The following is a 26,679-nucleotide window of genomic DNA, read 5'->3' on the forward strand; positions in this document are numbered from 1 at the left end:
AGGAAACTAAGGCCCAAAAAGGTACAGTAAACTGACTGATGTCACACAGTTAACTCCTTACACACTAGACTTCAAGGACAATGCATATAAATAAAGCCAGTAATAAAGTTCCTATGATAGATCTGGAGCTAGATGGGACTTTAGAGGTCATCTAGCCCAACCCTCGCATTTTACAGATAAGAAAGTTGAGATGCAGAGAAAGTAAGTGACTTGACTTTAGAAATACAAGTGGTATCATGGGTAGGATTTGAATCCAAGTCTTCTGGCTCCAGGAGCCCTTTCCACTGCATCATCTACCCTTAAAAAAATGTTTCTTCTGTTTACTTTCTCTGTTCTTCTTCTCTTGAAATTTTATACCGAAGGCAGTGAATTACACCTCATATTAATGTTGTAGTCATGTGCTTTTTAGAAAATAAATGAAAAGGGCTTTTAATAGAAGGTTCTAACATGTCTCATGATTTTAGGTCTCAGTATAATAAAATGTTTGACTAAGTAGGACGCAGAATATAAAGGTTGGAATAGAGTGTTAGTAGCATCTTTTTTTTCAGCTGACTATATGAAAAGTCAACCTGGCTTAGTGAAGAGAGTGCTGGGCTTGGAATAATGAAGACACTTACTCCCTGTGTGACACTAGGCCATCACTTAACTTGTGCTCAGAACACTCTTGAGACCTTACTTACTAAATCATAGAAGGTTTACAGATCTATTTGGGTAGAAGTTTCTCAGAATGAGAAAATCGTAGATATTTCCAGTACTTGTAAATAATAATAACTCATATTTATATAGTGATTTTAAGATATGCAAAGGATTTTACCTATACTATCCCATTTTAATCAATCATTAAGCACCTATTAAGCATTAACTATATGCCATGTACTATGCTAACTATCAGGGATAAAAAAAAGGAAGAAAAAAATAGTCCCTGTCCTCAAGGAGTTTACCTTCTGATGGAGGAAAAAAAAACAGAAATGAATCAATAAATATGAGACAAATATAGAGTAGGTGGAAGGTATCCTTACAGAGGAAGATACCAGTATCTGGGGGACTAGGGAAGTTCTCCTACATGAGATAGTAGTTGAGTGGAGTCTTGAAGGAAGCCAGGCATTCTGAGAGTAGGAGTTCAGAGGAGATATCATGGAGGACAGACAGTGCAAAGACAAAGAGGGGAGCTAGTGTGTTCATGAGGAACAGCAGGTAGGCCAGCATGACTAGACCTTAGAGTGTGTGGAGGGGAGTAATGCAATTTCAAACCAAGTCGAGTCAAGTACTTATTAAGCACTTTCTATGTGTTAGGCAATGAAATAAGCACAGGGAATATAAATACAAGCAGAAAGAAAACTCCTGATTTCAAGTAGCTTATATTCTAATGAGTCAAGAAAACACATAAAAGGGAGCTGAAGGGAAGAAGGAGGGGGGGGAAATGAAGGCACCTGGCATAAGACATTGTAGACAAAATCCAGAGTCTGAGAGAGACAGAAAAATAACCTGGAGAGGTATGAAGATAAATCTGACCTGGGCATCCTCCTTAAAATGGAGGTTCTAAAAGGAACCAGCCAATCAGAGAGAGAGACAACCAATGCTTGAAAGCATGAAGTCCAGGGGCAAAGTGAACTTGCAGAGTGAAGAGGTTTATGGACCCCTGTAGGAAAAGACAGGGGTATATCCTGGAGAATAATAAAGATGAAATGATTGGAACAGGCCAGGTGGTGAGCTTTATATGCCAAGCAGAGGAGTCTATATTTAATCTCAGAGGTAATAGAAAGCCTTTGAAGTTTATTGAGTGGGGAGGACGATTATTTGGTCAACTCTATACTTAAAGAATTGTTTTGACAGCTGTGTGCAAGATGGATGGGAAGAGGGAAGGACTTAAGGCAGAAGGCTATTGCAATAGTCCAAGAGAAAGATGATGAGGGCCTGAACTAGAGTTGTAGATGTGTGAATAGAGAGAAGTAAACATACCTGAAAGGTGTTATAGAGAAAGAAACAATATTTGCAAACTGATTGGATATTTGTGGTGATTGAGAGAGAGGAGTTGAAGATTACACCAAGGTTGTATATCTGGGTAACTGAAAAGAGAATGGTTCCCTCAACAGTAACAGGAAAGTTCAGAAGAATGGTAGGTTTGGATTTAGATGAATTATATATGGACATATTTAATGAGATTCTTTTGGGATATCTAATTTAAAATGTCCAACAGGCAGGTAGTAATGTAGGGAATGGAATACAATTGAGAGACTAAAGTTAAATAAACATCTAAGAATCAGCTGCCTAGAGGTGATAATTGAACTCATGGGAGTTGATCACTAAATGTGATTATATGGGAAGAAAAGATAAGAGGACTAAGGAAGGAACCTTGGGGGACACCTGCAATTAGTGAGCATAGATGCAGATCAAGAAAAGGATCCTGAAAATGAACAACCAAAGAAGTAGGAGGACCAAGATAGAGTCATAAAAACCCAAAAAGGAAACACCGTCCAGAAGAAAAAGATCATCAATGGGATCAAACACTACAGAGAGGTCAAAAAGGATAAAGACTAATAAAAGAACATTCAGTTTGACAATTCAGAGATTACTAGTAAATTTTCAGTTAAATGATGAATTTGGATGCCAGATTGCAAAGGACTTAGAAGAGACTGAGAGAAACGAATTAGAGGCATTTAATGTTAAAACTTTTTCAAGAAGTATAGCTGAGAAGGAGAGGAAAGCTATAGAATCATAACTGGCAGGCATAAAAGCATCTAATAAGGATTTTTTAAGGATGAGGGAAAGTTGGATGTGTTTGTAGGAAAGGAAGAAAGGAACAAGTAGATAGGGAAATATTAAAGACTTGAAAGTGAAGATAATGGTGAAGGAAGTCTGCAGGAGATGGGAAGGATAGAATCAAAAGATTCTATACGGAAAGGAAGTTACCTTGGCAGGCAGAAGGGCCACCACAGGATCAGATAAGGTAGTTGGGAATAACAAAGGGTTGTAAGAGGAGGAAGAGTGCTCTTGGTCAATGGCTTCATTTTATTTTATTTTATTTTTTGTGAAGCATGTGCAAGTCCTCACCTGTAGATTACTGAGTGATGTCAATAGAAGAAGAGTCTAGAAGTAACAAAGGGGAGCAGAGAGTTTTCTGATTCATCAAACTTCACCAATAAAATGGAGTTATGAATGAGAGGATGCTCATTCAAAGTTAATGAACCTACACAATATGAAATATATACCTAGAGCTGTAGGAGCAACTTTGAAAAAAGCTTTTGGCTACAGGAAAAGCAAACAAACAAATGCAACAATTCTGTTGTTAAGCCTGTTGCCATTGTTTGTTTTAACATAGGGAATGTGAAATTTTTCATTGTCCTAATAAATGACAAGGTATTAATGTACTTATTGTCATATTTAAGTTAGCACTCAAAGTTGAGGAATATCAAACAAACATTTAATGAGGGCAGGAGTGGAATCTTATTTGATAACATATTATACAAGAAAAAAATACCAATTTATGTACAGTTCACCACTATACAAAAGAGCAAGCAAAAGTCAGTCAATCAACATTTGTTAAGTGCCTACTATGTTCTAGGTATGGTGGTAGGTACTAGAGATACAGAGAGGCAAAAAAAAAAAAAAAAACCAGTCCCTAGTCTCAAAGAGTTCTGATTTTCCTTTCCTTTAAAGAATCAAGGAATAGTATATTCTGCTCTCTAGATGTATAATTTTACTCCCCAGGTATGCAATCCACTCATCCATCTGGATATAGCCATTAGCTCAGCACAAGTCCCAAACTCAAGTGATCAGTTGGTTTATAGTTAATATACAGTAAACGACTCTCATTTCAACTTTATTCTGTTTTCAGTTTCCTTTTAGGATGGGAAGAGTATAAATGCTAAGATGAGTTCTTCCTTTATGCCTTGAACTTTAAATCGTAAATGACCACACAGACCGATGTCTTCAAAAGATGGTAGAAATCCTGAGCAGAAAAAAACAGCCAGAAAAAAAAGAAGCCCTTCTATATAACAAGATTCATGTGTGTTGTGTATTTGTGCTATGTCCCAGGTGCCTCAAGATGAATGGGGAGGGTACCCCACTGGCGGTAAAGATGAGGAGATCCCCTGCAGGAGGATGAGGAGTGGGAGTTATATTAAAGCCATGGGAGATGAGGAGAGTGGAGAATCTGACTCTAGCCCCAAAACATCACCAAAAGTAGCAGTCCGAACAGAGGCGTTGTTAAAATCCATTGGACAAAGACCGCTTGGAGATCACCAAACGTAAGGATTGCTAACTCTTCTTCCTTTTTCTAAAACAGCTCACCATTGTTCTAGAACTCCTTTCTGATGAAAATTTGTCCACCTTTCCTCAGCTATCATCACTTCCATAAAATAATGACTGAAATGAATATGTAATATGCCATGTAAAACTTTCTTTTTGAAAATAAATGGTCATTTTTGCTCTTACTATAACCTCATTAAAAATGACATCTTACTGAACAATTTCAATGTCAATTTTTTTCTAAAAATACCTGTCTAATCAATTCATATAATGTTTTTAATTATGAAAGTTTTAAAAATTTAAATTGCCAGGCAGATTGATTTTTCCTTACTGCAGAAATTTTAATTTAAAAAAAATTCCTTCAAAAATGCAAGTGTATCTTTCCAGGTATTTGGCTTGTGCTTTCTGGTGAGAAAACATACATTTTTTTTTCTTTTGCCATGACAAAGCCTGCTGGAATGGTGACAATATTGTCTATTTTCCATTTACACCAAAACATAAAAGTAGTGGTGGCTTTTCTTGAGAAGCTTTGTCTGGGTATGAAGTACAAATATTATAAACTTAAACAATGCTTTGCCTGTATATTTTTCATGATTCTGTCCTTCCATTTGTTCCTTCACATAACATTTTCTTGGAAAAAAAAGTAAACTATCAAGTTGACTTAATGTCTAAGAACTAATCAAGAAATTCACATAAAACTGCCATCTTCCCCCCATAAACACAGCAAAATACAACATAGAGCAATACAACAAAAGTTGGGGGACACACAAAATTTGGCTAAGTCATGGTCTTGCCTTCATGGAGTTTCCAGTTTAGCACAGGATAAGACCCCTATATCATTAGCTTTAATACACAATATTGGATGATAATAGGTAACATTTAGCTAGCATTTGGGCAACTAGGTGGTGCAGTAGAGAGAGCACCTGGCCTGGAATCAGGAAGCCTTGAGTTCAAATTCAGCCACAGACACTGGCTGTGTGAAGCTGGGCAAGTCATTTAGCCTTATTTGCCTCAGTTGCCTCATCTGTAAAATGAATTGGAGAAACAAATGGCAAACTATTCCAGCATCTTTGCCAAGAAAAACCCAAATGGGGTCACAAAAAGTAACTGAAAATGTGACTGAAAAAAATGACTGAACAACAAAAAAGCACTTACATGAAGCTCTGAGGTTTACAAAACCCTTTACTTGTATCCTCTCTCATGATAAGTGCATTAGTGTGGGGCAAGTCAAGTGATATGTGAAATCTGAGAGGATTTTACCAACTACACATGGAAAAACCACTTAGAAAATTGAAAATATATTAATGAGGTTATTCATTTCAATTCAGAAAGTGAGATAACTATAATTGATAACCCCTAAGGACATTGTATCTTCAAAACATCCTGTACTGGTTTGTGGGGCATACTGTCAAACCAAATAGATATTTGGTCATCTCCAAAAAAGCAAAGTTCAAAGTTATGATTATCTTCAGGAAGAAAAGTGCATTTTGGGTTCTAGAAAAATTTATTTTTGACAACATTGAATTTACAAGTTGCTAAAAGACAAAGTTTCATAAAGTCTTGGCAATTCAGAAAAAGAAAAAATGACCCATATTAACACTGAAGTTAGTCAAGCATTATTGTTGTTTGAGGTTGGGTCATTTTTTTCAGTTGTGTTGAACTTTTTACAACCCCTGTTGGGGTTTTCTTGGCAAAGATACTAAAATGATTTGCCATTTCCTTCTCCAGCTCATTTTACAGATGAGAAAACTGAGGCAAATAGGGTTAAGTGACTTGCCCAGGGTCACAAAGCTAGTAAGGGTCTGAGGCCGAATTTGAACTCAGGTCATCCTGACTCGAGACCTGGCACTCTATGCACTATGCCACCTAGCTGCTCCAGCAAGCATTATTAATCCGGATTTATTCTCATTGGATACCTGGAAGAATCAATGTAAGTGTGATTGTCATCTTCCTCATCATACAGCAATGGTATTTCTGTGCCTTCGGACACAACTGCAAGTGCTTTGTAAAAAGATGGGACAGTGGAATTCAATATTATTATTAGGGGGAAGAAAGATGTTTTCCACAAGTTTTTAAAGGATTATTGATTGATTTACTGTGTAACCTATTGTTTGAGTCAATTCTTAAGTTTTCTAAGTGTTTCATATCTACTTTACAGTTTATACACAGCAAACTTTGGATTCCTAGCCTGTCCTTTAGAGCTCAGGTTAGAACTCCATTTCTGAGCTAGAAAATGTACACAGGATGAATGCAAACTTATACATTACTAATGGCAATAATTTACATTTATCATAGAATCACCAAATGTGAGAGTTGGAATAATAATAGACGACATTTATATAGAGCTTTAAAGTTTGCAAAAATCTCTACATACATTATTTCATTTGGTAAGGACTTAGAAGACATTTAGTCCAACCCACACCATCTTCTCTACATCTCCAACAAGTAGTAGTCCAACCTTCACTTAAAGATACCTACTGAATGCACTTGGAGATAGCAGAATCCACTTTCTCTCAAGGCAACCCATTCTATCTTGGGACAACTACAGGAATTTTTTTCTGACATGAGGCCTAAATGTTCCTCTTCACAATTTTCATCCATTATTTCTACTTCTTACCACTGGGGCCAGGCCAAACACATTTAACCTTCTCCCAAGTGAAAGCTCTCTAAATATTTGAAGACAATTATATAATGTACTAAATTTTCTCTTCTTCAAATCAAATATTCCAGTTCCTTCAAATGATCCTCATATAGCATGGTCTTAAGGCCTTTCACCACCATGGCCACACTCTTTTTTGGAAGTTCTTCCAATTTACTGTGGTTTAAAAACATTTCTCTTACATGATGCCCGAAGTCAGAAGGGACTAAGGAAGCTATTTACTTCACCACCTACTTCATCAAACATTCCTCCACAATATGGCCCTCATTTCACAACTGAAGAAACTGAGGCCAAAAAGGTGAAGTGATTTACCTAAATTCACTGACAGCAAATATCATAACTAAAACTTAAACCCAGGTCTTTTGACTCCAAACCCAAAATTCTTTCTAGTACACCATGATAATGCCTCTATGAACCTGGACAGTCTGGGAACTGACAGTGGTTAAAGGTTATCAATAGCATTATACATTTATAGCCCCAAATATATTTTACATACCAAGATTTTCACAAGAGTGGAGGATACATTTGCCTACACAGAGCAAGACACTGTGTATATAATAAAAGCAAGAGCAAGTTCTGCTGTAATGTAATTTATAATTTAATGACTAGCAGGAATGTCAAGTATACACAAACTATGATTCAAGAATAAATCAGATTAAGTTCAAATGAGAGATCAAGGCAGTATTATGAGAATTTTGAAGAGAAAGGCACAACTTTCACCTGGGGTGATCAAGGAAGACTTCATGGTGGCATCTCATCTGGCCTTTGAAAAAAAAGAAGGACTTCAATAGACAATGACAAGTATAGAAGTAATCTATTTCAGGCATGGGGGGAAGCAAAAGGGTAAGGAATAAGCATTTATGTAGTACCTACTATGTGTCAGGCACTCTGATAAGCACTTTTTATAAATAGTATTTCATTTGATCCTTACAACAGCTGTGAGGTAGGTGCTATTACTATCCCCATTTTAGTTAAGAAACTGAGGCAAAGAGAGATCAAGTGACTTGCCAAGGTCACATAGCTAAGAAAGATCTAAGGCCAGGTGCAAAATCGGGATGAGGAGGGATGGAAGGTAGACTACTTTGGCTAGGATACTGAAAAATGAAGGAGAGAGAAGTGAAATGGAAAGTTAGGTAAGAACCAAGTTAATGAGGACCTTCAATGCTAGAACTAGGAGTTTCTATCCTATTCGATAGGCAACGGGTAACCACTGTAGGTTTTTGAGCAGAGAAGTAGTAAAAAACAAACAAATAATTATAGAAATAAACAAACAATTATAGCAATTTATCAGTAAAATCCTTTGGTCAGTGGAGTGGAAAGTATCTTAGAAAGGAGATAAATAGAGGCATGATAACCAGTCAGGGAACTTTTTAAAAATACAAGGGAGAAGAAAGTGGTCAAGACAGAATTGAAGAGGAGGAGGTGGATGCAAGAGATACAGCAGAGAAAGAAACAATAAGACTTGGCAATGAAATGGGAGAGAGGGAAGAGTCAAAGATGACTTTGAAGATTTGAATCCAGATGACTGAGAGGATGGTGGTGCCATCAGAAGAAATGGAGAAATTTGAAGAATGGTCAAGTATGGGGGAAGGAGAAGATAAGTTCCATTTTGAACACATGTTAATGCAAGAATATGAAGGGACATTCAGGGAAAGACGTGCAGCCAATAGTTAGAAATACAGGACTAGAGTTTGGGGATGAAGACATAGATTTGGATGTCATCTAGTTAGGGGTGATATTAAAGCAATAATTTTCTTTATCAGATTAACAACCAGCCATTTCACTGTATCCTGAGGGAATGGACCACAGAACAAAAAAAATGTACTTTTATATGAGAGAAAAGTAGGAAGGAAAAGTCTCAAAAACTGACCAAATAAGAATGAATAATGCAAATTAGTATAGCCTTATGCATCTAGAGAAGACTATCTAACTAGGGTACAGTGAGAGCTAAAGAAATTTACCTAAGAAGAGGTTGGAAAATTTCCCGAACTCTTAAAGTTCAAAATCTGGACTTTTTAAGGTTCACTAGTCACTTTCAACATTATCTCATTTAGTCTCAACCTATTTGTTTGTTTTTTCCCCTAAGAATCATGATATGGTTAAATGTTTATAAATCTAAAGTTCATAAGATCTAGGACTTAAAAGTATCTGTTAGAAATACACTTGACACTGAAATTCAGGTATCAAGGGCAATTTATTATTATTGAGGAATTCAAAGGAATTGGTAAATGTTCCTGGCCAGGAGCGGACTCCACCCTTCCTTAGGAAGAGGGAGTGGAAAGTACAGGAGTGGGACTAATTTTATTCTGTTGAACTGACTGACATAGATTGATGCACCATCAGCTCAGTACCTTCCTTCAGAGAATGGATTGGTCTGCAGTCACAATCTTCCCTATATGCCCCCAACACGCAATACCTTAGTATGTTCCCCCCTCTTCAGCATACATCCCATGTTCAAAAATGGGGGAAAACTCCTCCCTGTGGGTGTGTAAGATAATATTCAGTTAGCTAATTAAGCATGGGTGGTAGTCATTTGACCCAGTTTTCACTTCACCCTGACCATTATCTGGCCAGTTTAGAACAGTTTTCCTAACGTCCTGAAACTGTGGTTTCTGCAAAACCACATATTCCCATTGGCTGAGGACTCTCATCCTGGTTAATTTTTACTCCTTCTTTGTTCAAGCTGACACTTCATTAATTATTCTGTGGAACTTAATTAACTCTTCTGCAGAAACCTAACTTTCCCTAACTTTTACCCATCTCTCACAGTACTTCAGTGAACTAGTCCAATTTCCTAAATTTCACAATTGAGGTAACTGAGACTTGAATGAATGAAGTAACTTGCCTAAGATCATGAATTAAGTTACCATTTCTACTTCCTAGCAATGGTCTCCTTATACTCATCCTTTGTTTCTTCTTTTTTAAAAAGAATGGCTCACAATTTTTGTAGTGAATATTTTGAGGTTTGTGATATGCTTTCTTCATAACCCTGTGATGAAAAGAGTACAAGTGTTGTGCTGAAAAAAAGTGAGTGAGACCTGGATATAAATTTGGATGTGGATTTATTCAAGCGAGAGACTGTTGGGAGTAATTACTCAAATCGAACAGCCCTGAGCTGGGGAAGAGAGAGGGTACTTAAAGGGAAAGAACACAATTTGATTTCCATGGAGATGGGAACACAAACAATGGGACGAGCTGAGGCAGGATTATTTCCATGGAGAAGGGAACACAAACAGTGGGGTCCTGGAGATGGGAGTACAAACAGTGGGGTGAGCTGGGGCAAGACGGAGAAACTGGAGGGGGGGGCAGGGCATAACACAAGCATTTGCTAGATAAGGCAATGAAGGCTCAGAGGGTTGAGTGATTTGCCTAGTCATTCACCTAGTAAGCATTAGAGCTCCTATTCAAATTCAGGTCTCCAGATTTCAAGTTAAAAGTCCTTTCTACTATACCTCTCCAGACACCATGAACCATTAAAACTTAGTTCATGAGGAACAGAACCTAATATAGGATGTTAGCAGGGAAAGTAAAGGAAGGGACTGCTATAGGAGACATAACAAAAGGAATTACACCTATACATATTGAAGAAGAGAAGACAATGACATTACTGTGAACCAGAACCTAAGGTTTAAGGTGGTTACTATAGCTTGTCTCTTTCAGCCCTTATAGAAACACCAGCAAAATTCACTGATAGCAATTGTTATTCACACTCCCAGGTATTCACAGTTGCACTGAGACAAGAAGGTTTGGGAATCACTTTAATTAACATAATTTTCCATTTTGCCAATAAATTAAACCTATATTTTGAAGTTGGCTTTGTATTCCACTAAGAGGATTTTTAGAAAGAAATTGAAAACTCCAAAATCCTATTTAAAATAGAATTTTAAATAATCTGATTTAGCTATGTATGAATGTTTATTCACTTTTACACCATGAAACTATAGCAGCAGGAGCTGATTTACAAAATCTCTTAAGATGCAGTGATTCAGATGATAACAAAAAAAAACTGCCTAAGTTTTTTTTTTTAAATACATCCCTAAGGGCTTTGTTCTCCACTTGATATGCACAAACAAGTATTATTAGCATTAATGGTATTTAAACATGCAAATCAAGTGGCAAAACAAACCCAGTAGTCATATTTTAATTTTAATTTGATAGGTGTGGGTTCACCTTCTTATCATTGAATTCTCATTTTGTCCCATTAAGCAACTGAGAGCTGATATGAAGCCCACTTAACTATGCGATGCTACAGAATGGTCAAGATCTGCAGTTCTTTCAAAATCTGCCTAAGGCCCTAGAAAACTGTATTTTTAATTGCTTATTATCAATCTTTCTTTGGGAAGAATATAATACAATGAGGCCTGCTATGATGGAAATATCTAAATTCTGACAGAAGTCCTGTTTCAAGTTTATTTCTTGGAACAAAGCCATAGCTCCTGATTCTGCTGAAAATCATCTTGTCTTCCTGCTACAGAAATCTGAGAGGGGAGAGAACTTCAGCATTTTCATTAATAATTATAACATGTTTCCTAATTGGACTTCTACAGAGCAATTGCTTGAATAATTTTCTGGACTGAGTGCTGTAATTGAAATTTTCTCAAGTAAACCATATAGTGCCTGGTAATGCGCCTTATCTATAGTCAGTTCTGAATAAATATTGATCATTGATCATTACTCTAGAGCTGGAAAGGACATGTTAGGCCATCTAATCCCACCCTTTTATGACAGACTGATTGGTTAATTGAGACAGCACTGATGAGGTTAAACCAAAATGATGAGGTTAAAGAAAATGATGAGGGTAGGCAACCATACATTTGTTTCTAGGGATGTTCTAGACCCCAAAATACCGATGCACCGAGTCCTGCCAAATGAATTAGACTCAAGCCTTCTCACAGCCAAAGAAAAACAAAGTTTATTAAAGATTTGCCATAATGGGTAGTCTTAAGAAATCTCACCATTTGTGATGCTCATTTTCACAAGTGGTCCAGATTCAATGTACTGTGCTAGATTGAATCTGAGCGCCCTCATGGAGGCAAGATGAGACTTATATACAGAAAGATTGTGGGAAGGATTGAGGGGTGGTCAATTAGTCTGGGGTGACTAGGGGAGAGGTTTAGGGAGGGTCTTGAGGAGGAGTCTAAGGAGGACCTAGATGGGACTGGGGTGGCTAGAGGTCAAGACTCCAGAATGGGATTTTGATGGGATCAAGGCTGGGAAGCAGCTGGTCAATAGTGGGCTAGGCTAGGTAGAGATTTGGGCCTAGATAATGAAAGGCTTATGGCCTCAAGGGAAGATCAGATCTAGTGGGAAGATTCAAGGAGAGTTCAAGGGGGTTCCCAGAGACTTTAACCCAATCAGGTTCAAGGGGGTTGCCAGAGACTGTACCCCCATCAGCACCACTGCTGTGGCCCACCAGTTGAAGACTAAACATTGGCAGGTGAAGAGACAACCTTCCCCAAATACAAAGTTCTGGAGAGTTATTCAAAATGAGTTAAACAGTAAAACATTTTGAAGGAGTAATAAGAAAAGCAAAAGAATCACAAAATCTGAGAGTTTGAAGGGACTTTAGAGTCCATCTAGCCCCACCTCTTTCTCTAGGTATTAAGGAGAAGGTTGTGAGCTCATCGGATTGGAAGAATGTTCTTTCATTGAATCTGAAAGGCTGAGAAAGACTAGAATTAACTTCTAGGTTGAAAGCTTTTTTGTTTGCTTATTCTGTCTGTAACAGTGCTTCTTATCATATAGTAGGCATGTAACAAATGATTGTCGAATGAACGACTAAGTGAATGAATGAATTAATCATTAGCTCAGTTAAGTACAAAAGACCTTAAGGCTTTAAAAATAAATTTTATTGATACTTTTTGTTTTATATCAACTAAATATCCTCTTCTGTCGCTCTTCTCTGCCCTCCTAGAAAGCCATCCCACATAACAAAGATTTTGTTTTTAAAAAGATGAATAAGAGAAAACAAAGTTCAGCAAAACCAATCAATATATCAAAAAAAAAAATCTGACAATCTATGCAATATTCCACACTCATAGACCTCCCCCCCACTATTTTTTCAAAGGAGTGGGAAAAGGTATCTTCTTATGTGTGTTCTTTGGAACCAAGCTTGTTTTTTGTACTTTTGCTATATTCATTTATTAACTCAGTGACTCTTGGCCTGCTTGTCTAATTTTTCCTAGTTCTAAAGATTATAAATTAGATGAGTCACTTTCATCACAGTGTTGTACAGGCTCCATTTCACTCTTATTCAAGCAACATAGCAGCTCCCCTTAGCATAAGGTGTGGGCATGTTTCATCACATGGATTTCAGTAACAATTTTGCAAAATTCCAGTACATAATTTCTCCTTGCCATTCTGCTCTCTTGGAGCCTCTTTAACAATGATAAGCTTGGGATAAGTTCACAACTTGAGTACATTCATAGCCATTACTACGTAACTTTAAAAGTTGATGCTACTAGGAGAACCAACATTTTTGTCTCAAAGAGAAAGAGAAAAGAAATAGGAAGTAATGCAGAGAACAGTCATTCACTGGTGAGGAGCACATATTCATCTAGTGGTCAATTAATGGTCAACAAGCACTTGTTAAATGCTTGCTATGTGCCAGGCACTGTGCTAATTACTAGGGATACAAATACAACCAAAAAGAAAGACCTGTCCTCCAGGAGCTTCTATTCTAATGGGGAAAGACAGGAATCGATCAATCAATAAATATTTATCAAGAACATATCTCATGCCAGGCACTATGCTAAGTGCACATAAAAGGGAAACTAAAAAGAGGGTCAGGCAACTAGGTGGCTCAGTGGAGCACCAGGCCTGAAGTCAGGAAAACTCAACAACAACAACAAAAGAACCAGAAAGATGGTGGCAAAGTCAGCAAAGTCTGGAGAATGAGGGATAGATCCTCTGGGTCCTTCCCCAAAAAGAAGATTCCAGGAAGAACTCACCAATGGATGAAAAGATGGAGGGGAAAGGAAGCTGAAACAAATGGTTTATTCCAGAAAATGAAGGATGGCTGATCTGGGCCCCTCTCCAAAATGAAGTTTTAGGGAAGAACTCATCAATGGGGGAAGAGTCCACAAGAGTGGAGGGAAGAAGCAATGTGATAGTACAAAAATAAGAAAGACTATCTTGAGGTTTTTCTGGATTCACATTCTATCTTATACTTATCAAATACATGTAATATCCCTACCCTCATATCCTCTAAGAGAATGCAATCTTCGTGAAGATAAAGAATATTTCATGTCTATCTAGCCTAGCAAAATGCCTTGCACATGGCTGGTGTTTAACCAAAATATGGTAAATTTAATTCAACAAGCATTTATTACATACCCATCATGTACAATGTCTTTAGGAAAATAGAGAAAAAATGCCCTCCTCTAATCTAATCAAGTCTCTAAGGAAGGAAGGAAGGAAACAAGCATTTATTAAGCAACTCATATGTGCCAGGCACTATGCAAAGCGTTTCACAAGTATCATTTCATTTGATCCTCACAACAACCCTGGGTGGGTAGGTACTATTATTATCCCTATTTTACAGCTGAGAAAACTGAGGCAGAGAGTAGTAAATTACCTATGCAAGGTCAGAAAGAGAGTTTGTATCTGAGGCCTGATTTAAAATCAGGTCTTTCTAACTGTAGGTCAAGTACTCTATCCACCGAGCCTCCTGAGACAAGGGTTTTTCACTCTCTTTGTATCATGGATTTCTTTGACATTCTGTTGAAATCTATGAATCTCTTCTCAAAATAATGTTTTTAAATGCATAAAATAAAATACACAGGATTAAACAGGAAAACCAATTATATTGAAATGTATTTATCAAAATATTTTTAAAACAAATTCATGAGCCACAGGTTACTACTATTATCTCTAAGATAATACTTGAATTCATGTAACACTGAAATGATTAAATAAAAATATGTTATTTTTCTAAAATCAATCTTATAGGTTATCTATATCACTTCAGTGATATAAAAGACTTGATTATATTATATAGAATAGAATCAGTATATATTTTAAGGGGAAAGATTAATGTGAACATAATATTAAATATTAAATGTATTAAATATGAAATACTAAATGTTTTAATTCCCATACATATTTATTACATTAATAATAGGATTTAATAGATAGATAACTCAACCATTCTATAGAACTCTAGAATAAAGTTCACCGGATACTTATTCATTTGAAACTAACATAATGGTAACGATAATAAATAGTACTCCAGGAATCAATACTATCTGGAATGGCCACTACATGTAGGGCACTATGGGAAGATAAAAAGGAAATAAACATCAACTCTCCTCTTAAGAAATTCACAATCTACAGAGAAGAAAATATAGACAAAGATCTATTCACACACATATACACACAACACACACAGAGCTAACTTGTAAAAATGACTAGTAGTCCCTTTACAGAGTTATATGAAACATATACTATATGCAGCAAGTTTTCTACAGTGTATGGATTAAATAATCACCTAGGGTTAGCACCAAGATTTTCCTTGAGCAGGTGAGCTATAAGCTATTTTGGAAGCTAACATGGAGTAGAAAAAAAAAAGATAGGCATATCATAGTATCAATTATTCTTACTTTGCTCATTTCACTACATTAGATCATGCAAATTTTCCTAGGTTTCTTTGAAACCATCCCCTCTGTCATTTGTTATTCCATTAAATTCACACACCAAAATAAATATCTTTCATATATTAAATTTTTCTTCTTTCTTAGATCTCTTTGGAATACAGGACTAGCGATTGCATTGCTATGCCAAAGGATATATAAGCACAGTTTAGTAACTTTTAGGACATAGTTCCAAGTTGCTCTACCAAATGACTGTACCAATTCATAACTCTACCAACATTTCTTTAATGTGCCTGTTGTCCTACATTTATCACTTTGCTTTTTCTTTTTTGGTCAGTTTTGCCAATGTAAAAGATTTAAGAATTCTGATTAATGATCCAACATTAACCATGATTCCAGATGACTAATAATGAAGAATACTGCCCACCTCTTGACAAATATGCAAAATGAAACACATTTTTAGACATTGCTAATATGGCTCTTTGTTTTGCTTAACTATGAATATTTATTACAAGGGTTTGTTTTGGTTTTGTTTTTTTCCCCATTTTTTCCCCAATGGAAAAGGGGAAAGGTAGGAGGCAGAGAAAATAAAGTTTGATAAGTGAAAATTTTTAATTAAAAAAAAAAAGAAAGCAGTATAGTCTAGGTGGTGGGAATGTCAAGTATAAAGATTGAAAGAGAGTAATGAAAAAAATATATAAGGGTACTCCAAGCCAGTTTCCTTGGCTAGAATAGAGTATTTGAATAAAGGAATGGAAAGTTTGAGTAATAGAGAGGAGGTAAAAGAATAGAGCTAGACAGAGAGTAATTGGTGGAAAGCCTTAAAACACATGGCTTGTAGTGTGTATTTGTCCCAAGAAGCAATTGGGAGCCAATGTAAATGTATTAATTGAGTAAAAGAGGGTTAATATTGTAATATCATCTATGCAGTATGGTTTGGCATGGGCATAGAGCTTTGGACCTACTGAGAAGTCTGTGAACATAAGTGCATAGATTCCCATCCTTAAAAATTATTAGAGGTTATCCAGTCCAGGGGTGTCAATTGTGTGGCCCACTATACACTTGAGGGCAGACTGAGCCAGATTAAAATACAACTATGAAATAGTTAACAAAATAAATAAAAATACAATGAGACATATAAGATTAAAATTTAAAACTGTCAATTTCTGGCCTGCAGGAATCTTTAAGAAGAGTTTAGTGGCCTCATTTTTATTTGACTTTGATCTAGGGCACCTCTTTCCCCTCATTTTACAGATAAGGAAACTTAGTCACATAAATAATAAATGGCAAAATCAGGATTCAAATCCAGGTCCTCTGACTCAAAATCCAATGTTCTTTCCACAGCTATGTTAGAGTTATTTAGGATCTGAGTTAGATTTACATGATTGAGTTCCAAATAGGTGAAAAAGAAATGTTCTGGAAGAGAAGTGAGTGCTAAATGAAGAAATAGAGAAAAAGGGAGAAACGTATGGCATCCTTACACTTTAATTTTAAGTTTGTTTTTTTAAACCTTTCTTTTCCTTATTTCTCTCCATTCATGCATGGATGTAACTGACTTGAGAAAACTTGTTAAGTGACATTCCAGAACCATGATATTTCTGGATAAAAATTCAATTCGATTCCCATTGATTCTATTTAAGACAGGTTTTTATTCTCTCCAGCACTATGGGAATCTGTGCAATGATTTGGAAAGCTTGGCAGATAGGAAATTTCCATTTCAAAATCCCTCTGGGGGTGCTGAAGTTTCAGTGCCTCCCATGATTGTCAAATGCTCCCAGGAATAAACATGGCAGGCATTTTCAGAGTTCTGATTCACAGCTGTCATTGTCACAAGTGTAAGAAAAGTGCACTCTCTTCCAAAAACTGTGGTTTTTACATATTAAAGATGGGATCAAGTATGTGGTTGACTGCCAAAATTTAAAGAATGAAAAATGATAGGATAAACAATGTCTACTAATTTTGAAATAGAGCTAGATGTCCTTAAGGGATAAATAAGTCTTCACTCACCCGACATATCCAATCAGTAGCAAAATTTTATCTTTTCTATCTCCATAACTTCTCTCACCTATGTTCTCTTCCCTCTACTCTACCAGCCACTACTTCAGTCCCACATCAACTGTAGTCTGCACTAATACAATAGCCTTCTTCTTGGTGCCCCCTACCTCCTCTCCTCTCTAGTCCATCTTCCACACAGATGTCAAAATGATTTTTCTAAAGCTCAGGTCTGAGCACATCACCCTACCCTGCCCACTCCCAATCAATAAAAACTTCAGTGGCTCTTTATTATATCAAAAATCAAACATAAACTCTGACCTTTAAAGTTCATAATCTGGCTCCTTCCTACAACTCCATTTTTCTTACATGTTTCTCATAAGATCATAAATTTCAGGAACAGAGATCCAGGGCTATAAGGGACCTTAGCAGTCATTTCCAGCCCCCTAACTTCACAGATTTGCTCCTAAGCACAAACTCTACAATTCAGTCATACTGGCCTACAAGTTGTTCTACAGTCTCAATACACCATCTCTCATCGCTATTTATATGTATTGGTTGTTCCTCCATGCCTGGAATGCTCACTCTCCCTTTTCACCTCTGCTTCTTGGAATCCTTCATGTCCTTCAAGCCTCTACTCAAGTGCCATTTTCTAAATAAGCCTTTCCTGATCTGCCCAAATCTGTTGTTTTGTTTTTTCCAGGCAAGGATCTCTGCTTTTTCCTTATGATAGTGCCCTGCTGATTCTCTCGGATATCCTTGTGTCCTTGAGCTAGTTACGGCTAGTAATATGGTTCACATGTTGTTTCCACTCAGCCTGTGGGCTTAGAGCAAAAGATGAGGGCTTGATACTGTGGCTATCTACCTCCCAGTGCAGAGTGCAAGGCAGGACATATTGAATTAAAAAGATGAATTCAAAAATTATTCAATAAAAGAATAATGCTATTATAAACTAAGTAAAATGAATATTTTCAAACATCATAGTTTTTTTAAAATGTCTGCCAATTTTATGAAGTTGTTCAGTTAACAAGCATTTATTTACTCCTTACTAAGTGCCAGGCATTGTGCTCAGCACTGGAGATACACAGAAATGCAAAATAACACTCTGACCCCAAGGAGCTCACATTCAAACATTTAAGCAATGATGTTAACTATATGTATATGACTATATTTAAAATGACCCTTTCTCTGCAGTTCAGCAGGTCTTATCTTCAAGTTTGCCATTGAAATTTTGTTGTTTCTTTAAATATGTTTATTCTAATTCTAACCAACAACAGAAACCAACAAATGAATGTAGCTCCCAACTTGTTATGGAGATGACAGATGCTTAAAAGTTGTTGCAATTCTAGCACCCATCAGGTGTTGACATTTTTTTAAAACTTGTACTATCTGGGGGGATTTCCGGGGAAAACAATCCAGAAAAAGTAATTGGAGAGTTACGGTTCATTAGTTGGCTAGTTGGGGAGTTGGAGAGTTAGTTTTCATTCTTGGGGCCATGTGGGCAGGTAACAGCTGAGCACTAAACCAGGTCTCCAGGTGTACGCTCACCTTCCCTTACTTTATAAAACACTGACAGTCTATAGCTCCTGATGCTCTTGCTATGTTGTACAAATAAAGTAGGACCCAAACTACTGCAGAAAGACTTCTAGAGCAATGGCTATTGATATGAGGTAATTTCCTCCTTGAAACATTCTTCCTTCTCCTCCTTAACCACCCCTTCCTCTACCAGGGAAGGAAACAACTCCCATTAACTTTCCATCTCCTCCAAGTTTTGCCTCTCTCTCCTTTCCAAATGGGACTGGGGCAGGGGGGAGGGAGGGAGGGAGAGGAATTAAAACCAGGAAATGTCTATTTCTGCTCTGTAGTTAGTCACGTAAGCATTGTTGTTTTTGAGTCACGTCTGATTCTTTGTGACCCCATTTGGGGTTTTCTTAGCAAGGATACTGAAGTGACTTTTCATCCTTCTCCAATTCATTTTACAGATGAGAAAGCTGATGCAAACTGAGTTAAGTGACTTGCCCAGGGTCACACAGCTAGCTAGTAAATGCCTGAGGCCAAATTTCAACTCAGGAAGATGAGTCTTCCTAATTTCTGGCCCCGACATTCTCCACTTCACCACCTAGCTGCCCCAGCACAAGTATGAGCTGCACAATCTGTTTCTACCTTCCAGTGCCACAAGTAAATCTGAGGATATTTCTCCCTCTACCCAGATCTAAGCTTTACCCATTGCTAGCACAAACAACAAGAATAAGCAGCGCCTAGGTTTTCTTTTATGTAAAGGGGAATAAAACAAAAGTGAGGAAAAGACCCTGAGTAAAAGGGAGAGAAGTATTCACCTGGAGACCTGGAGCACTGTTTGACTCTTGCCTAATCACACAACCCCAAGATGGATAATAACTCCAACTCACCCACTAACTCCTTCTAACTCCCCTCTCCCAGATATTTTCCCCCAAACACTGCCAAAAGTGCAGGTCAAAAACCAGTCAACTGGGTAGACCCTGGAATAGTGTCCACTTGAACATCTCGTATGTTCACTGCAACACAGGAGCTATAGTAGCTATTTATTTTAATGCCCAAAATAAATTGGGAGCTTATGTGAAAGAACACCTAACTGCTCTGAAATATTCAAGACATACAGCGCCAATATGATTGCGTAGCCACTGTCAGTGATATTTTGAAAGATTGCCAAGGACAGTGGATTCTACTATCAGTTTATGGATAGGCAAATTTATTCTGATTTTCAAACAAAATGATACTCACCCATCATGATCTATCACTTTGAGTTTTAAAAAGTGCTCCTCTCAGAACAACCTCATGAAGAAGGTAGTATAAGTGTCTTTAAACCTCATTTTACAGATGAGAAAACTAAAAGAGGTTAAGTGGCTGACCTAAATTTCAGTTATTAACTACTCACATAGGACAAGAACTAAGGTCTGTTGACTCAAGTCCACTTTTTTTTTGAGGTGTGCTTCTGCTCCACTGCACTACCTATATAAACTCTCTTATAAATTAAAAATGCTTGACTCTTCAGTTTGTTTAAATAAACTATGCGTAGAAGCCTTAAGAAAATAATAACATTATCTTAGTCAATGAGTATGTTACTCTGATCCTGCCTCCACTGCCCTGCATCACTTTGTCCAAATTGTGTGTGTGGCATATGTTGATATAGTGATATGGTCTTGTATATACATTATGTACTTAACATATGTATGTCATATCAACATCAGAAATAGATATGTTTTTATCAGTGGAACATTAAGGCAGATGCATTGCCAGGTGCTTTGCTACTACATCCCAAAGGCCTGTCCAGGGCACTTGTTTATGAAACTTCCTGTCTCTCCTTTTTAGAATGTAAACTTTCTGGCCTCAGATACTTACTAGGTAGGTGGCACTGGGCAAGTCAATCAACCTTGATCACCTCAAACAAAGGCAGTGGGGCAGAGCCAAGATGGCAGAGTGAAATCAGGGACTTGCTTGAGCTCTCCCCCAAATCCCTCCAAACACCTGTAAAAGTGATTCTAAACAAATTCTAGAGCTACAGAACCCACGAAATGACAAAGTGAAACAAGTTTCCAGCCCAAGATGGTCTAGATGGTCACTGGGAAAGGTCTATTGAATGGGGCTGGGAGGGGACAGCAGCCCAGCTTGGACAGCACTGGCACAGGCCAGGCCTGAGCAAACCAGGAGAAGCAGGCCTCAGAGCACTGAATCACTGAGCTGTGGCAGTTTCCAGACTTCTCACCCCACAAACACCAAAGACAACTTAGCAGATCAGTGGGAAAACTCTGTTGGACCTGGGTGAGAGAAGGGCATGCTCTGGCCGAAGCTCTGGGGCACCAGAGGTGGCTGCAGGGGCAGTGGTGACAGCAGCAGCAGCAGTGGCTGCTTCCAGAGCTCCAGGCCCACAGACAGTGGAGGGAATCAAGTGGTTGATCAGAGCAGGAGTGCAGGGAATTCTTTGCTAGCATTGAGGCAGGATTTTCTTGCTTTTCCCTGCTTGGATCTGGGTCCCACTCTTGGTTGGTGGTCCTGGGGCGAGGAGGAATGCTGGTGTGGCAGAGCTTGTGGTGGCTGTGGAGAGGGAGTCCTCCTAGCAGTTCCAAGGCAGAAAAGAGTGTTTGAGGTCACTCACAGACCAGAGCAAAGGCCAGCAGAGGAATAACCACCTCTCCTTGGATCATACCACCTCAGAAAAACTGAAAACTTACAGGTGCCTAGAAGTAGTTCTGAAAGCAGCAGCCCAAAAGTACTGAAGCTTAGGATAGAGCACTCTGCACTCTGGATGCAGTCTTGACAAAGAGCTCAAAAATCAAATAATTGACTGGGAAAATGAGCAGACAGTGTAAAAAAAAAAAACTCAGACTACAGAATCTTACTTTGGTGACAAAGAATATCAAAACATACAGCCAGAAGAAGACAACAAAGTCAAAGATCCTACATCAAAAGCCTCCAAGAAAAATATGAATTGGTCTCAGGCCATGGGAGAGCTCAAAAAAGATTTAGAAAATCAAGTAAGAGAAGTAGAGGAAAAATTGGGAAAAGAAATGAGAGTGATGCAAGAAAATCATGAAAAATGAGTCAACAGCTTGTTAAAGGAGACCCCAAAAATACTGAAGAAAATAACACCTTAAAAAAAAGACTAACCTAAATGGCAAAAGAGATCCAAAAAGCCAATGAGGAGAAGAATGCCTTAAAAAGCAGAACTGGACAAAAGGAAAAGGAGGTCCAAGAGATCACTGAAGAAAATAATTCCTTAAAAATTAGAATGGAGCAAATGGAAGCTAATGACGTTATGAGAAATCAAGAAATTATAAAACAGAACCAAAAGAATGAAAAAATAGAAGACAATGTGAAATATCTCATTGGGAAAACTACTGACCTGGAAAATAGATCCAGGAGAGATAATTTTAAAATTATAGGACTACCTGAAAGCCATGATCAAAAAAAGAGCCTAGACATCATCTTTCAAGAAATTATCAAGGAAAACTGCCCTGATAGTCTAGAACCAGAGGGTAAAATATTGAAATTGAAAGAATCCACTGATTGCCTCCTGAAAAAAAAGATCCCAAAAGGAACCCTCCTAGGAATATTGTAGCCAAATTCCAGAGTTCCCAGGTCAAGGAGAAAATATTGCAAGCAGCCAGAAAGAAACAATTTGAGTAATGTGGAAACACAATCAGGACAACACAACATCTAGCAGCTTCTACATTAAGAGATCAAAAGGCTTGGAATATGATATACCAGAAGTCAAAAGAGCTAGAATTACAACCAAGAACCTCCTACTAATCAAAACTGAGTATAATACTTGAGCGCAAAAAGTGGATTTTCAGTGAAATAGAGGACTTTCAAGCATTCTTGATGAAAAGACCAGAGATGAATAGAAAATTTGACTTTCAAATACAAAAATCAAGAGAGGCATTAAAAGGTAAACAGGAAAGAGAAATCATAAGGGACTTATTAAATTTGAACTGTTTACATTCCTACATGGAAAGATGATATTTGTAATTCATGAGAGTGTAATAGTAATTAAGATGGGACTTTTTGCTGTTGATCTTTAATGATTCTGGCCTTTGTTTGAATGGGGCAGATAAAGTGAGATGTTTTTGTATTTCTCAGCACTGAGACAACTGGGAGTCATTGATTGCTTTGCATCTGATGTGATATTGGGGGTGGGGAACTTTTCCTTGCCTAGCCTGGGTTAGGTCAGGGCCCTTGGGGCCCTGAACAGGATATAATCGGAGCTCTTAGTCACAGCAAGAGTAGCACATGACTCTGGGCCAGCCATTGTAATGAGCTCCCTGGTTGAACACTCAGATGTTGATAACTACGAATTGTATTTGGTCTGTAATCCAGGGTGCTGGCTTTTTCCCCTGAGCTAGGTGGATGTTATTTGAATGCTGGATTAAAGTAAAGTTGTTAACCCCTTAACGTTGTTTTCCTTAAGTAAAGCAGATCAAAAGGACCTGCGTTGGCAGCTTTCTGGATGCTGGTTGTTGGTGGATCTTACATCCCCATAGAAGCTGCTAGCTGGATTGTTGAAACAGAGAGCTTTCTCAGTATTAGGGTAGTTGAAGGGAATATTCGTACATACATACATATATATGTGTGTGCGTGTGTGTGTATAGACAGAGAGAGAGAGAGAGGGCACGAGGTGAGTTGAATATGAAGGGATGATATCCAAAAAAATAAAATTAAGGAGTAAGAGAGGAATATATTGGGAGAAGGAGAAAGGGAGAAATAGAATGGGGTAAATTATCTCACATAAAAGAGGCAAGAAAAAGCTGTTATGATGGAAGGGAAGAGAGTGCAGGTGAAAGGGCATGAGTGAACCTCACTCTCATCACATTTGGCTTAAGGAAGGAATAACGTACACACTCACTTGGGTATCTTACCCTACAGGAAAGTAGGGGAGGAGGGGATAAGAGGGGAGAAAATGATAGAAGGGAGGGCAGATTGGGGGAGGGGGTGGTCGAACGCAAACACTTTTGAAAAGGGACAGGATCAAAAGAAAAAATTGAATAAATGGGGGATGGTATAGGATGGAGGGAAATATAGCTAATCTTTCATAACGTGACTATTATGGAAGTGTTTTGCGTAATGATACATGTGTACTCTATATTGAATTGTTTGCCTTCTCAAGGAAGGTGGGTGGGGAGGGAAGGAGGGAGAGAATTTGGAACTCAAAGTTCTAAAAACAAATGTTAAAAATTGTTTTTACATGCAGCTGGGAAATAAGATACATAGGCAATGGGATATAGAAATCTATCTGGCCTTACAAGAAAGTAAGGGGGAAGGGGATAAGGGTGGGAGGGGAGTGGGGTATTAGAAGAGAGGGCAGACTGGGGAAAGTGGCAATCAGAATACATGCCATCTTGGGGTGGGGGAGAGAGTAGAGATGGGGAGAAAATTTGTAACTCAAAATCTGGTGGAAATGGATGGTGAAAACTAAAAATAAATTAATCTTTAAAAAAAATAACAAAAAATGTGAAATCTTTGAGAGCAGGAAATGACATGTTTTTTTTTAATTTGTACCCACAGACTTAGCACAGTATTTTACATATAGCAAGAACTTAATGCCTTTTCATTAATTCAACTGCATATATGTGACATTATGTATATGTGGCATATTGTAACATTACAGAGAGAGAGAGAGAGATGAAGTTTGTCACACAGGGGGAAAAATATATTATTATCTATCATTGCTTTTGTTATATATGGTGGTGTCCCTAAATGAAGACTTAATGGATTAAACATTGCATTGTACTCTCTCACTTCTCACATGGTGAACTTCTTTGTTTTAACAATTTTACCCAACAACCACATTCTCAAAGCACTCCAAGAAGACACAGAGTGTCTCTAGTCAATTAGAATCCAGTGGTCCCTATCCTGATATACTATCTTCAAAAGAACGAGGATAGACAAAAAAGTAGGTGGGGAATGGAATAGCATCGTATATTAAGAAGACATATACATCTGAGGAAATGCAGGAATCAGAGTTAAAATCAATAGAGGTAGAAATGGAAGCAATATTTTCATCAGAATATCCTACAGACCACTTGGACAAAAGGAAGAACTATATGAGGAGTTTGGAAAATAGGGAAGTATGCTACAGCACTGATGAGGACTTTTTTTTATTTAGATAGCTGTTATAACTCTCCATCAAAAGCAGAACAAGTAATAATTTATTGAATTGCCATAATGAGTATTTCATCCTTTAAAAGGTGGATGAACAAGTGAGGGAAACTTTTATTCCAGATAATATTCTCAACAAATTTAAAAAATAAGAATTGGTTACTGGGGGAGAAATTATAAAGATTTTGAGAAGTGACTAATTTCATCTAAGAATTTATAATAGAGAGAGGAAAACTGGGTATACTATGATATGTACCTTAGATTTCTGAAGAATAAATAACAGCTCAAACCAGCTCATGAGAGCCAACTGTTAAATTTTCAGTGAGCATTTGTACCTCAGAAATTGGCAAATGCTACAAATCATGGTTTGATTGTTTTGTTTATTGTCTAGATTTAGTGATGAAGAAAATGTTAATACTGTGAAATAAACTTAAAAGCATTCTGTGCATACACGTTTTCCTTGGGCAGCAGGGAGCCTGTTGCTAACATTTACCAGCATACCCCTGAGAACATATTTCAAAGAGTTTAAAGAAAGAATAGATAGAATGCCATAACCTAAAATTTTATAGGTCAAGTCATTACAGAAAGGAAAGGAAATTTTCAAGAAAGAAATTCCAAATAAACAAAAGGAAACAATTTTAATGAGGAAGAAACTAAGATATTAATTTAACATAATGATGTAGATACACAGGAAAATGCTAAGCAACTTAGATTTTTAAAGACATTCAAAAGTTGGAAACAACATGAAGGATGAATGCAAAATATATTAGTGGTAAACACATGAATAGTGTCAGAAGTGAGAAGTTTAATCTTTGTTTAATTAAAAGGAATAGAATTTCTACTCACTATCTGTGGGATGAAGATAAACAAGAATGAAGAGGAAAAGATGTGATGTGAAGGCAATGGATGAAGTATTTATTAAGCTCCTACTGTGTGGCAGGCAGTATGCTAAGAGCTTTACAAATGTTATCTCATTTGATTCTCATAAGAACCCTTTGAGAAAGGTGCTATTATTATACCCTTTTACAGATGAGGAAACTGAGGCAAATAGAAATTAAGTGACTTACCCAGGTCATACAGCTAGTAAGTATCTGAGGCTGCATTTGAACTCAGTTCCTCCTGATTCCAAGTCTAGCACTCTAGCCACTGTACCACAAAGCTGAAAAGATTGCTGCTCAGTTCTTCTTTTGTTTCTGTTTTCTCTGACAAGGAGTATGACTTTTGGATTAGAAAGGACCCAAAAATGGCTAATAGGGAGGGGATGCACAAGATAAATAGTAAAAGAATATTTGTGGCAGATAGGTGATAACAATGGATAGAGCGTGGGGCCTGGAGTCAGGAAAAGTCATCTTGGCCTTGGACATTTACTAGCTATGACACCCTGGACAAGTCACTTGACCCTGAATTTTTTTAAAAGGGAAAGAATGGAATCTACACACAATAAGCCATTGAGCTTGATTCAAAATTCTAGACTATATTATTAAAGGGATAGTTTGTGAAGATCTCAAAGTGGTGATATGGTGAACACAGAGTCATTATGGTTTCATTAAGAAAAAG

The 26,679-nt window shown here is 37.4% G+C and overlaps 1 protein-coding gene across 1 annotated transcript in view; it reads left to right on the plus strand.

The window, feature by feature from the left end:
• Positions 1-26,679, plus strand: part of DLGAP2 (DLG associated protein 2) — a 201,989-nt gene that overhangs the window by 33,859 nt on the left and 141,451 nt on the right. The window contains exon 2 of the mRNA XM_036751925.1: positions 4,036-4,247. Coding sequence (XP_036607820.1) covers positions 4,036-4,247 — 212 coding nt within the window. The remainder of the gene's footprint in view (positions 1-4,035; positions 4,248-26,679) is intronic.

This window comes from Trichosurus vulpecula, chromosome 3 (assembly GCF_011100635.1).
Source record: "Trichosurus vulpecula isolate mTriVul1 chromosome 3, mTriVul1.pri, whole genome shotgun sequence".
Taxonomy (NCBI): Eukaryota; Metazoa; Chordata; class Mammalia; order Diprotodontia; family Phalangeridae; genus Trichosurus; species Trichosurus vulpecula.